This window comes from Leopardus geoffroyi, chromosome B2 (assembly GCF_018350155.1).
Source record: "Leopardus geoffroyi isolate Oge1 chromosome B2, O.geoffroyi_Oge1_pat1.0, whole genome shotgun sequence".
Taxonomy (NCBI): domain Eukaryota; kingdom Metazoa; phylum Chordata; class Mammalia; order Carnivora; family Felidae; genus Leopardus; species Leopardus geoffroyi.
The window spans coordinates 53,294,972-53,309,040 of record NC_059332.1 but is presented as its reverse complement, the minus strand read 5'-3'; the positions used below and the strand labels follow the sequence as shown (position 1 = coordinate 53,309,040).

Here is a 14,069-nt window from a genome sequence, read left to right as displayed (position 1 = left end):
CTATTTCTTTTCTCTGTGTATATATATACACACATATATACACATGTAGAAATAGATATTGAAACTATAACAATCTGGGGAATGTTTCTGCCTCAATATTTCTTGTTATGGATTATACAAATAATTTTACTTCTTTTGATAAATGTTCCACTGAATTTTTTTCTTCTAATTGATTCAGATATAAAGGTTCAGTATGGATTATATGCATCAAAAATTTTTACTAAATTTAAATGAATTAATACCTATACCCCAAATTTGTAAGTGTAGGTTATTAAAGAAATTTCACAGTAAAAATTGCATAAATCACTTCTTATCCTAATTATTCTATCAAGCATAATGCACACAACTTATTATATACATACATACATGCAATATGTGTTTTGCTAAGAAAATAGCAATGGTAGTCATTTGCGTAGCATTTTTTAATTTGTGTATCTTTTCATACCTACAATATATTTATAGAGGTAGATATTTTAATCTTTATTTAAAGAATAAAAAACAAGCTCGGAAAGGTAACTTGAAGGGAATAATTATTTTTCTAGTACTAAACAAAGCCTATGTATAGCAAGTCATTGTTGGAATTAAGCAGATAACAACTCCACCTACAACTATGATTCTTTGCTTTATAAAGGAAGGCTTATAATAATGAGGTTCATCAGAGTATCCATGAGTCCTACTCCTTCTGCTTAAGTAATAAGAAAGTATTTGCTATAAGTCTGTGATACAGTATCCTGATAAAACAGATTTCAGCAAAAGATGAATGGGAGTCCCATATAAGGACTCATCCAATACGTGTTAGTTTACCCAATTCCCTTTGCTAAGAAGTGATTTCTTTTATAAACAAGTTTTACATGCGAAACCAAGGATAGTGTTACAAAGAAGTAACCAAGCATATGCCTATTTTGGAAGATTTTCAGTGTTGTATATGCATATTTCTTCTTGTGTTAAAAATAGTACGAGTTGTTTTGTCTTCTAAATGTGAATTTAAATGGGTCCTATCAATACCCTCACTTCTCTTGCATTAACTAAAAATTCCTCTACTTGATCCTGTATGCTCCTTTTGTCCCAAATTCCATGCTATTTCTCTTTTCCTCATTTTATCCAAACTCACTGATATAAAACTTCCCTTTAAATTCCTTCACTTTCTTATTTTTATTCACCCCTCAACCCCTGCAATTTGATTCCCATAATTCCACTCTCTTGATCATCTACCAACAGCCTCCTTGTTACCAAATCTTATGGACACATTTTCATTCTTTGATGCTGCCTACAACCTCATATTTAACACATGAAATATCTGTATTTGTAAGAAACAACCAAAAAATTTGGATGGCTTAATGCAACAGAAATTTGTTCTCTAACTGTTCTGGAGGCTGGAAGTCCAAAATCAAGGTATTGGTACGTCCATATTCCTTCTAAAACCTCTAAGAGAGGATCCTTTCCTCCTTCTTCAAGCTTCTGGTAGCCCCCAAAGTTCCTTGGCTTTGTCAGCATAATTCCCATCTCTGCTTTCATCTTCATCTTCCTTCTGTGTGTGTCTATGTCTCTTCTCTTTTTATAAGGAGAGCAGCCATACTGGACTAGCCCCACTGTAAGGACCTCATCTCAACTTGATTACACTGTAAAGACACTATTTTCAAATAAGATCACATTTATGGGTGCCAGGGATTAGGACTTCAACATACCATATGCATTCAATGCATACCAGGGAGTGTGTCAGTTAGTCTCAGATAAGAGAAATAGAACTACATGAATGATAAGGAATAAGGGACTTATTACAGTGATTTGTCTTTCTGCAATCATGGGACCTGGCTAAAGAGTTTAGGTGAGGCCATTGTTTCTGCATCTGGTGATGAGTCTGAAGTCTATAGTACAGGCAACTGGTAAGGGAAATGGATGTGGAGTAGGAGAGAATGAGGAGAACTTGAAACCTGGGAGGATAAGCTCAAACTCCAAAGGCATTGGGGAACCATTCTAATTCTCAGAAATGCCAACTTCAGTGATGTGGGTGACCTGCAGGGGTAGCTGGTGAACTTCACCGTGAGCTCCACATACCTCTTGCTCAGGATGTGCAGAAGGTGAAGGGGGTGATCTGGCAGGAGGAATTGTGGGTCAGGAGTTGGAGAAACTGATGTTGCTGAGATCCAGGGGAAGCTCGAAGAGCTGTAGGCCCAGCTGTTCCCCACAACAAGGTGAGCCAGCTGATCAGCGACAATGTATGTGAGCAGGAGGAGAGAGTCTGGCATTCTACCAAACTTCCAAACCTAAACTTGGCTGCTGCTTTGCTTCTACTCCTGCACAAACTTCTTATATGGCTCACTGTTACACAGAACCAAACAAGGAAGAGAGTTCTGCGAGTCTTGGTTTCAGTTGAGCTGATTTGACAAAGTATGAAGCCGTAGCGGTCCATCTTTGTTGAATTGGCACAAACATACATTTTATAACCATCCACACTTTCCAAAAAATATAAGAGTAAAATCATTCTCTGCTTTTTTATCCATCTTTGGATGTTGTTCATTCCTTTTCTAGCTGGGTCATATTGCCCCTTTGATATCCTGTCACTTCAATATGAAATATAAGGTTAGCTACTATCAAAACTACCTAAACTAGGGGTGCCAGGGTGGCGCAGTCGGTTAAGCGTCCGACTTCAGCCAGGTCACGATCTCGCGGTCCGTGAGTTCGAGCCCCGCGTCGGGCTCTGGGCTGATGGCTCAGAGCCTGGAGCCTGCTTCCCATTCTGTGTCTCCCTCTCTCTCTGCCCCTCCCCCGTTCATGCTCTGTCTCTCTCTGTCCCAAAAATAAATAAACGTTGAAAAAAAAAATTAAAAAAAAAAAAACTACCTAAACTATATGGTAGGCAGAGGGGGAAGGGAAAAAAAAAAGAATTGGTTAATATGTGTACAAATACATTATCAAAATAAGAAAGTAATACTCATACCGATTACAACCTTCACTTCTACAACTGGTCACATGGTTGAGGCAGGTATTTATAACTTCCTTCTTCTGTTATGTAATCTTTACCCTTTTGTTTTCCCTAAGCATTACTGCTGGTCATTGTTCCTTGCCTAGTGAAGTAAATGAAATATTCATTCTTGAAGTGTCTGGGCTATTAGCGGTAATGCCTGCATTGAGCTGTAGTTTTCCATTGACCTTTATCACTGGACATGGGAATACTAAGAGGTAATGTCATATATTTCCGACATTCTCCTTTTCCATACTGTGGTAGCATCAACATAGTTTCCTCTTGACATTTAGGATCAATCAACCCACAGACTAAAGCAGCCCTTTCTCAACTTGTTGATTCACTGGCATGAGGAGTCCAAAGTGACCCCAGCCTGTCTCGATGTCTAATTTAATGGACCACTGCTAAGGCTACCAATGGTACCATTCCACTCTTGGGAACTAAGAGCTCTGGACCAACAGAGCCCAACATTTTGGTGCCAAGCAGCAAAATTTTCGCTAGCTGAATCAGGAAGAGTGAGGAGAAGAGCCACTCCTGTTTCTACCCCTTGATTTCTAGAGCCAGGAGAGAGGGCTATGAGAGAAATAGTCTTACATCGGTTGCTGGTTTAGAACATACAAAGCTTCCTGAGGATATTAGTCCATTTGCACAAGATACTGACGACCAACTGGTGGCACAACTGAGTCTTCAAACAGGCCATTCCATCATCTTGCCAGGCCATCTCCTGCAAGGTGATGGGACACATGGTGAGACAAGAGAATTCCATGACATGAGCCACTCTGCTCTTCATTTGCTGGTAAATCAACTTTTTGATCAGAAGCAGCATTAAAATTCCATGATAGTTAATAAGGCATTCTATAAGTGCATGGGCAGTGATTTTGGCAGAAACCTTATGGGCAGAGAAGGAAAATTTATATTCAGAATGCCTATTCAGTGAGGACAAATACTGCCGTCCTGTGATGTAAGTGCTTCAATTTAATTGACCAAACACAAGGTAACTGTCTAATCCCTCTGGACAATGATACTGTAAGGATTTAGAGTAGGGATTTGACCTTATGCAATTGTGGAAGATAGTTAAACAGTCTAAGTAAGGCTGTTGCTCCGCATTTGGTGCTGAGCCCGAGGTCCTCAGGGAAGACTAGAAGAAAAGATGGGTGTGAGTTGGGAAAAAGAAGGGCAAAGTAGAACCTGTGAGGTTGGTCTCGTAACCATGAGGACAACCAAATTGGAACCTATCTTCAAGGTTCAATTTCAATGATGCAGATTATTTCCTAGCTACCAAATCTTTCCTCATAGATGTGTCCAGATGCCTGATGCTGGATTCAGAGGAACTGAATAAGGAGATTTCAATGGGATCTGCAGCTGCCCCACACCAATAAGGTGAACCAGCAAATCTCAACAGTATGCCTAAGCTGTAATAACACTTGATCATACGAAAGTCTTCCAAGCATAAATATGGTTACTGCCTCACTTTTACTTTCCAAATATTAACCAAATTTCTTTTGTGGCCAACCCAGGTCCAGAACCTTATAGGATAGCTGCAGTTAAGTTAAACTGATGTTGTATAAAACCTACACTAGGAGTCAATGAATGTTAAATTGAAAGAATGAATAAATGAATGGCTGGGTAAATAGATTTGCAAAATGTCTCAGGTCACTCCTTGGCCCCAATTCTACCATCTTGTTTTAGGGTGGTGGCTCAGCTCAACCTTTTAGTATTCCAATTCAAATCCAGTGATCTTCCTGTAGGAGAGCAAAGTATAGTTTGGGACTAAAGGGAGCTGCCATGATATATGAGAAATTGTTCTGAAAATGAAGTATGGATGAACCTGGGATCTGGTCCTCCAACTGCCTGAGTAATCATAGGAATAATTTGATTGCTTTTTAAATTTTCTCATCAATAAAATAACAATTCAGCTAAGTAATTTATATCTCACTTAGTTCCAGTACTCCTTGATATGTTTTGGTTACCTTCAGAGGTAGAATCCCAGACTAGCTGATTTCACATCAGGCATTCTTGGTCATAATTTTTATTTTAGTTTTATAATGAGAATACTCTCATTATTCAACTATTTAGACAGTAGAGGAAGTTAACATTTCACACATTTAAAACTACATGCATAGTGTGCTACTATGCACGTGTTTGGATACTTATATGGGCGTACTTATATGCCTGATTATAAAGAGAACACATAATCATGATATGATCCTATAAAAATGATAACTGCTTTACCCAAGTAAAAGATCCAAAATATTAGAGGGAGAAACTGAATATTTATATAATGTATTTGTTTATAAACACAGATATATAATCAATGCAGTTAAATAATACCATAAATAATTATGCACATATATTTTAGTCATATTGTAGAAAATATTCTTTAGTATAGCGATAGTCCTTGTTTCACTCTCAAAATATATATGTGAAAACTTTCAAACTTTTTACATGCATGTTTGACATCATATCTATCACCGTAGCCATATTTCGAGTCATATATCACAGTATTACAAACCACATCATCTTCAGGTCCATCTCTGTTGTTTGAAAAACAACATTTTTTGAATCTGTGTTTGATGCTGTCATTGGAAATACTATGTTATCAAAAGCACCGGTATGTACGCGGTTTTTGTTATTGTTTATTTTTAGACTTTTCTTTTTTTTAATTTTTTTTAAGTTTATTTATTTTTGAGACAGAGAGAGACAGAGTATGAACGGGGGAGGGTCAGAGAGAGGGCGACACAGAATCTGAAACAGGCTCCAGGCTCTGAGATGTCAGCACAGAGCCCGACGCGGGGCTCGAACTCACGGACCGCGAGATCCTGACCTGAGCCGAAGTCGGCCACTTAACGGACTGAGCCACACAGGCGCCTGTTTTTAGATTTTTCTACATGGTTAAATGATATATCCACAATGCAGCTTCTGACTCTATGCTTCTATATATGTGATTTTTAAGAGAGTGACTTAACAAAGACAGCCAATAATTGGATTTTCAAGACAACACACCCAGGAAGAATTACTAAATTTCTTTAGGTCTTCTCCTTCTCTGCCTCCTTATCTCCTCCCCATCCCCACCCCACCCCATTCTACTCCCGCCTTTATCTTCCTCCTTTCTGCTTTAGTGGTAACCAATTCTATCCCTAACATCTCTAAGCATCCACAAATAACATTGATTCAGGTTACTTGATGCTAATGTGCCTCCCCAAGTAATACTTTCCCAGACTTCACAGGTCAAAATTAAGCAATTTAGAGCCATCTGTGTTGACACTGCATGTAAAAACTCACATATAGTTTGCTTCTCATTTAGATATTCAAATCATACCACATTTCCGTCTTTATAGAATCTTTTAACGCAGGGGTCACCATACTATATTTTAAACATTGTGGAAATTGAGGCTGAGGAACCCCTTAATTGTTCAAGCTCTGTCTGATCCCCAAATCCTTTTTTTCATTACATTACACTAATAGTTATATCATAATGATAAAATTAAGCTTTAGTTTCATCTGTTGTCATATAATGAAATACATAGCCTCAGTTTTCTCATTCCATCCATCTAAATTTTCAGGTGAGTTGTAAGAATGATGACAATTCAAAGTTTGCTGAATTTTGGCCCCTGCTGCTCAGTCTATAGTGAACTACCTACCTTCCTGGTATTTTGAAACTCCCAAGGCACATTTGCAAAACTCTTTCCTTTCTCAGTAAAATAAAAAGCACCCTTGTAAATCTGCATCTACAGCCCACCGATTTCCCATGACTAGACATGTTTAAACCTCTGGTCATGATTAAAGTAAAATCTGCTCCAATGTGTTTGTACGGAGCTATAAATGTATCTACATATGTGCATATGATTTTTCACCTTTGAGTAACTATTTTTAATAACTTTATTAAAGTTATTAAAGAGGTCTGCATGCATGTTGCAAATCCTTTTTCTGTTAAATATACCTGTATTTAACAATTGCATGATGACTTCATTTAGCTGTATAAGAAATTATTATGCTTATTTATATCATAGTCTAGACAAATAATCAAATTCTATCTGAAAAAATACAAATTTTAGCAATTTTCAATTATTTTCATCAATATACATTTACTTTCATATATTTGTTTTTGAAAATATTTCAGTGTTGATAATTGCTATAGCATAAATAAACATAGAAGATTCACATCCAGAATAATTTATGCCTTACAAAATACTTTAAAATAGTGTTATGGGCTCAATTGTGCCCCCTTTTCTCCGCTAATTCGTATATCAAAGTCTGAGTTTCTAGCACCTCAGAATGTGACCTTATTTAGAGATAGGGTCTTTGAAGAGATAATTAAATTAAAATGAGCCAATTAGGGTTGCCTTATAAAGAGAGGAAATTTGGACACAGCCGCCTACACAGAGGTAAGATGATAGGAAGACACAAAAAGATGGCCATCTACAACACAAGGAGTCAGGCCTGGAACAGATCCTTCCCTCACAGCCCTCAAAAGAACCCTACTAACATCTGACATCTTGATTTGGACTTGCAGCCCCGAGAACTGTGAGACTATAAATTTCTGTTAAGCCACCCAGTCTATGGTACTTTTTTTTTTAAAGTTTTTTTTTTTAAGTTTATTTACTTGAGAGAGATAGAGAGAGACATAGCATGAGCGAGGAAGAGGCAAAGAGAGAGAGAGAATCCCATGATGTGGAGCTCAAACTCATGAATTGTGAGATCATGACCTGAACTGAAATCAAGAGTCAGATACCTAACCAACTGAGCCACCCAGGTGCCCTTATGGTACTTTGTTATGGCAACCTTAGGAACTAACACTAGCATTCTGAAATAATTGCTTATATACATCTATGTAAATGGACTTTATTGACTTCGCTAGAATGCAGATTTTATTTTTGGTTTCATTATTATAATTGTAAAAAATATACAAGAATTCTATTATGGACTTATTTCTTCTACAAATAAATATATTTTCTTTTTTTTTAAAAAAAAAATTTTTTTTTTCAGCGTTTATTTATTTTTGGGACAGAGAGAGACAGAGCATGAACGGGGGAGGGGCAGAGAGAGAGGGAGACACAGAATCGGAAACAGGCTCCAGGCTCTGAGCCATCAGCCCAGAGCCTGACGCGGGGCTCGAACTCACGGACCGCGAGATCGTGACCTGGCTGAAGTCGGACGCTTAACCGACTGCGCCACCCAGGCGCCCCTATTTTCTTACACTTATATTTTCTCTCTATCATATTCCTTTTAAATGAATTAATATTTTCAAATATCTTTTATTAGACATTTTGAGAATTTCTATAAAAACATCAGGTGAAAGTAGTAAGATGAGGCAACTTTTCCAAGTTTATTTTATATTATTCATAGGACATGGTTATTATTTCTAGTATTTCCAATGATGTAAGTTCCATTTTTTAGTGGAGTAATTTTATACTTCAAAAGAAATCACATCTAATTTTCTATAGAACGAGTGGGAATTTATTTTTAAGAGACTGTTATGAAAGGTACTACAGCAGTGAAAATTGCAGAATTGTTACCATTGCATTGATTAGTAATAGACTTGATTTTTCCAAAGCATATTCTGTTGCCCATAGGTAATGCAGAAGAGTTTCTATAAAAGGACTGAGGAGAAATTAAAACATACAATTTATCAGTCAAAAATAAAATAGCTTTGAATATGAATAGGAAATCATGGAGCTTATGAAAGCAATGGAAATGTCATAACTTCGGGGGGAGGTGACTAGAAATGGATGAATTTTTTAATCCAATCCACTATCTGCCTAAATTCACCCTCTAATAAATTGCAAGTTGCATCTCTGAAATTCATATATTTAAGGCTTGATTGAATCTTCTGGCTGGTGTGTTTTCTAAATATGTGCATTAAAACTGAAACCATTTTCCTCACAGTCATGCTTGAAAATTTGGGGACTTGGGCATGGATATTTTGGAAATTTTTTTTTCTGGAAAAAATAGCATAATTTAAAAATAGAAGAACATATTACCTGAGTAACTACCTAAAGACCTTTGTTAATTAGCGGTGATTGCTCTCAAATTTTACCTCTTTGTTCTTTTTTGTTTGTTTGTTTTTCAAGTGTCTGTTTATATCATACCAAGGGATGACATTAAAAGCTTTGTGGAGTTTAGTAGAACATGTATACTGTATTTCAAATGAAAGCAGTTTTGACAGCAGGGTGGCGCTTAAGTATTTCCCAAGCTGCAGGGCGACTCCTTCTGTTTAAGAGCTAATAATGTGATTAAATTAATTCTAATATTACAGTCTCAAAGACCCTTATCAAATATCTCAAGAATTTAACGATAAATTGTATTTTCTTGGATTCTGTTTACTTGGTGAGTTTTCCAAGTTAGGAAGAAGAGGGACAATTTGATTGATCCCTTCCCACTAAGAATATAATGGGTCCTTAAAATTCAAGTGGGAACTAATTGCATATTTTCACTGTATTGTAGTATATGCTTGTCATATGTCTTTGATATCTCAAACTGAGTCCGATTTTGGAAATGAAAAGGTGTCTGGAACCCTCCTTTGGTAAACATTATGATTAAAATTGTGAAGGAGAGGGGTGCCTGGGTGGCTCAATCCCTTGAGCATCTGACTTCAGCTCAGCTCATGTTCTCACAGTCCATGAGTTCGAACCCCATGTCAGGCTCTACCCCGACAGCTCAGAGCCTGGAGCCTGCTTCAGATTCTGTGTCTCCCTCTCTCTCTGCCCCTCCCCCATTCACCCTGTATCTTTCTCTCTCAAAAATAAAATAAAAACATAAAACATTTTTGGGGCGCCTGGGTGGCGCAGTCGGTTAAGCGTCGGACTTCAGCCACGTCACGATCTCGCGGTCCGTGGGTTCGAGCCCCGCGTCGGGCTCTGGGCTGATGGCTCAGAGCCTGGAGCCTGTTTCTGATTCTGTGTCTCCCTCTCTCTCTGCCCCTCCCCCGTTCATGCTCTGTCTCTCTCTGTCCCAAAAATAAATAAACGTTGAAAAAAAAAAACATAAAACATTTTTAAAAAATTAAAAAAATAAAATTGTGAAGGAGGATGAGAGTTGTATAGTCAGAGTAGTATAGATGGATGATTTAAATAATCATAATGCATTTATTTTAACTTTTTTAGGTTAATGAAAGGATGGAATAAATCAAGTTGAAATAAAGAAATGAAGATGTAGCTTCCAAAACATTGAGAATCTTCACTTCTGTTAAAAATAAATTTTCAATTATAATATTTTTTAAGAAGTAATATATACATGATTTGGTTTTATTCAAAATTTGCTTTTTACATTTTCTAAGCCATTTTCTAGGTGTCTTGTGTGATGCAGATAGATGGCAAATACGGTAGAACAGTATTTAACATAGCTGATTATGACATAGTTTTGACTTTCCTCATACAAATAATGTCCTTAAGCAGAATCAGCACAGTATAAAAGGTCATAAAAGTGCATAATAGTCTATTTCTATTCTGCTTTGAAGAAGTTCTAATGCTTTTCCCTTCACCTACCTGACCTTCAATTTCATCAATATGAAAGAGCTATTGTCAAGATGACATGTTGGAAATTTGTAACATTTAGCTCCGAGGCTGCCATTAGTAAGGAAATAATAAATAAAGCAATTCGCTATAATTCAACAAATATTTATGCATTTGGAAATTGAATGCTAAAAATAATCTTGATAAATGTCAATCACTGTGGGGATCATTCTAAAACAACAAGTTCATAATTATCACCTCAGGGGTCTTATGCATGCAGAGGATGTTATAGCAAGTCAGGGTGCACCTGCTGCTCAATCCATTGAATTCACTTTTAATCAAATAGTGTGGTCTGAGACCCTCTCTTGGTACCCATAAAATAATTACATAATAAAAATGGAATGAAATAAACAAAATAAAAATATATTATAAAAATGGGAAAACATATACTAAAAAATGAATAAAAAAGAAAAACGTCCCCAAAACAGATGCTTGCATCACCTGCCTGTGCTCCATTCTTTTAACAAGCCACATTCATCACCCAAATTAGAGTAGCTACTTTCATCTCCATTTCCTTTCAATTTAATCCTTGCTAGTGTGAACTTGCCAATGATGGCTATGTACAGATAGTGGTTTCAGGGAACACTGATTACCAGAGACCAAATCTAGACCACAAAGCCTGTTTGTAAAGGCAAGTGAAGAGCAGGAAAATGGAAATTACTTTCAGATATTACTAATCTGCACCAGATTTGGGTTGGGGGCCCAACAATAAAAGGTTCTGTGTCTTATTTACCCGTCACTTGAGTCACTTGTTCCCCTTGTGCTTTAATTATCTTTTGTTATTTCTTTTAAGTTTTGTTATTTTAAAGAGTGCTTTTGGAATGTTTTCACTTAAGTATAGGAAATGATGATTTTCGTTCACACTTTTAACTTTTTTTTGTTGTTCTTTTTCTCCCTAGGGATGCAGATCTGTTCCTGTTAGACACAAGAAAGACCCAAGCTTTAGATGTGGGTTGGCTTGTCTTTGATATCACTGTGACCAGCAATCATTGGGTAATTAATCCACAGAATAATTTGGGTTTACAGCTCTGTGCAGAAACAGGAGATGGTAAGCAATGAATTTCAATATTTTTCATGGGGCTAGTTTTGACACACTGAGAGTTACAACTTTGTACACAATTTAACCAAGATATGTTTTATACCTACGTTGTGCAAGGTAGCACCCGCCATAGGATAGTGCAATACATCAATTGGTTAATTGATTTATAAACATATTTACTCAACACACATTTATTTTCAGCCTCTGTGGTGGGGATAAGGGGTAAAGAAGAATTATGTAGTGGTCCTGGCTCTGAAAGAGTTTTTAATCTAGTCTTGAAGAACTGTATGCAAACAAATAGCACTACCATAACAACACCAAAAGAAAGCTATATACAAAATGCTATGGATCTATGTCTTGATTATGATGGTAGTTATACAACTATATAGTTTATAAGAATTTATAGAACTGTACATTGAAATGAACACTACTGTATGTAAAAAATATCTCAAAACTTGACTAAAAATAACAAAGACATACACATATACATAATAGTGCTAGGGAAACAGGCAAAGGAGCTACCAATAATACAGGGGAGAAAAGAGGCACGAAATACTGCAGAAAATAACATCGTTTGGTCTTAACATATTCCAATATTTGGTCAAAGACAACACCTCCAGGGTCATCTGTTGAGTTGGGGGTGGGAGGGGATCAGTAGGAAAGGTTTATTTTGAAGAAGCTCCAGAAGTTTTTTTATGCTCACCAGTACTCATTGACCAACTGTATGGCATGCACTTGGCTAGATGCTAGACGTAAAATGGTATATTTAGAAATATACCAAGTGGGCTACATTATGCCTCACACCCTGTGAATGTTAGGGCCAGGCCTTTATAAAAGGATGATTAATTAGAGGGTGTACCTTATTTAAGTTTTACTCTTAGTTTTCTGCAGGATCAGTCAGTAGACACATTCACCCTAGAGGCTGCCCTACTCATTCCTCTTTGCTGTATTACACTACAGCCTTGCTCAAAACAGACAGTTAAGTAAAAGTTGGGTCTGATTTGGGTCTCTTTTAAAGGGGTATATCGCTATAAGCATTAGGACTTCACAGTGACATTGTGTTACCTATATAACCAGATTCATAGCTGAAGAATACTATAACCAACGCTGGTTCCCCAAGGATTGTGTATATGAAATGAGACTGACAGATACAAACCAAATATATTACCGAGTTCATCCTCAGATCTTGATCTAGTAATAGAATTATTGAAGTTCTTAGTGTTATTGAAGTGTTTCAGGCATTTTCCCACCAAATCTAGGCTTTTCATAGATTTTAATGACAGCACTGAATGAAATTTTTTTAAACAATTCAAATATTTTGAAGTATAGGTTATTTTTCAATTATGGCTTTGCGATTAGCATTGAGGATTTGCAGAGTTCAAGCATTATGAATGTAGACTGAGAAAGTATGCATGTAAATAATCTTCCAAGAATTCTTACACTGTCAAACTACTGTACATTTATGGTCAGAAATGTGACTGGGAAATCAGCACTGTGGGGGTGAGCAGTCATTTCTTCCCTGGTATGTGGCCCAAACAAGAAAAATTAAATTAGTGGTATGTGCTTCTCCTAGTCTTCTCCTCAGGGAGATGCTTGAAATGTCTAACTAAACAATTCAAGAGATCTATGAAATATGATCAGCCTCTTTCTTTTTCATTCCCTACCCATTCGCACCCCACTTGAAAATTCTGAAATTTCTCTTTTTTTTTTTTTCACTCTTTCTTATGTATTGGATCTCTCTGCTTTACTATCTATGTAATTTGGCTTCTGTCTTGCTTTCAACTTAACGTTTTTCTCGCCAAGAACTACTTTATATTTTGTAGTTTCCTCCTACTCCTTGATTTATTTCTCCTATGTTAGGGTAATTTTACTTTAAATTTATGTTGTATTATTTAATAATATGGGAAGATTGTTTTGAGCCTAAAATAAATTAATATTTCATTTTTTTTCAAAGGTTTACAAGTCCTTTATTTAAGACTTAGGTTATATACAACCTTCGTTGCTTTTCTTTATCTCTGTAATACTGTCCAATATTAAAATACGAAAATGGTTAAATGTGCTAGGCAAACTGGCTTTGTGCCTTTAAGCAATACTTAAAACAGATTTTAACCAGAGCTAGAGCATATTTGGCCTTCAGAAAGCAAATGGCCCTCCTGGTCCCTTAGTTTTATTAACTGTGACCTTATGGAGAATATACTTGTGACATTTCTCTATAAATATGAATAACCAGATGCTTCAGCTTATTATTGCTTCATTCATTACTACTGCTGATGTGCTCAATGTGATATTGTGATATTGCTTCAAACAGAGCAAACCATTTTTAATTTACAGTAATGGGTTCTGAAAACATTTACTTCTCAGCAAAAGTAATTGGCAGTCATGATTGGATGATACTCAGATGATTTCAAATGATTTGTTGATTACCCACTTATTCATTTGTTTGGCATAAACTTATTGAGTATCTATACATGAAAGACAATATGTTAAAGGGCAATATAATCTGGGAGACAGATATATGTAGCTGATTTTAGAAAGGATAAAGCGTTCTAAATGCTAA

General features: G+C 36.4%; 1 protein-coding gene across 1 annotated transcript in view; it reads left to right on the top strand.

Annotated features, from left to right (window-relative positions):
* The window catches only part of BMP5 (bone morphogenetic protein 5), a 117,553-nt gene that overhangs the window by 67,850 nt on the left and 35,634 nt on the right, over positions 1-14,069 (top strand). Inside the window, exon 3 of the mRNA XM_045498588.1 lies at positions 11,373-11,521. Coding sequence (XP_045354544.1) covers positions 11,373-11,521 — 149 coding nt within the window. The remainder of the gene's footprint in view (positions 1-11,372; positions 11,522-14,069) is intronic.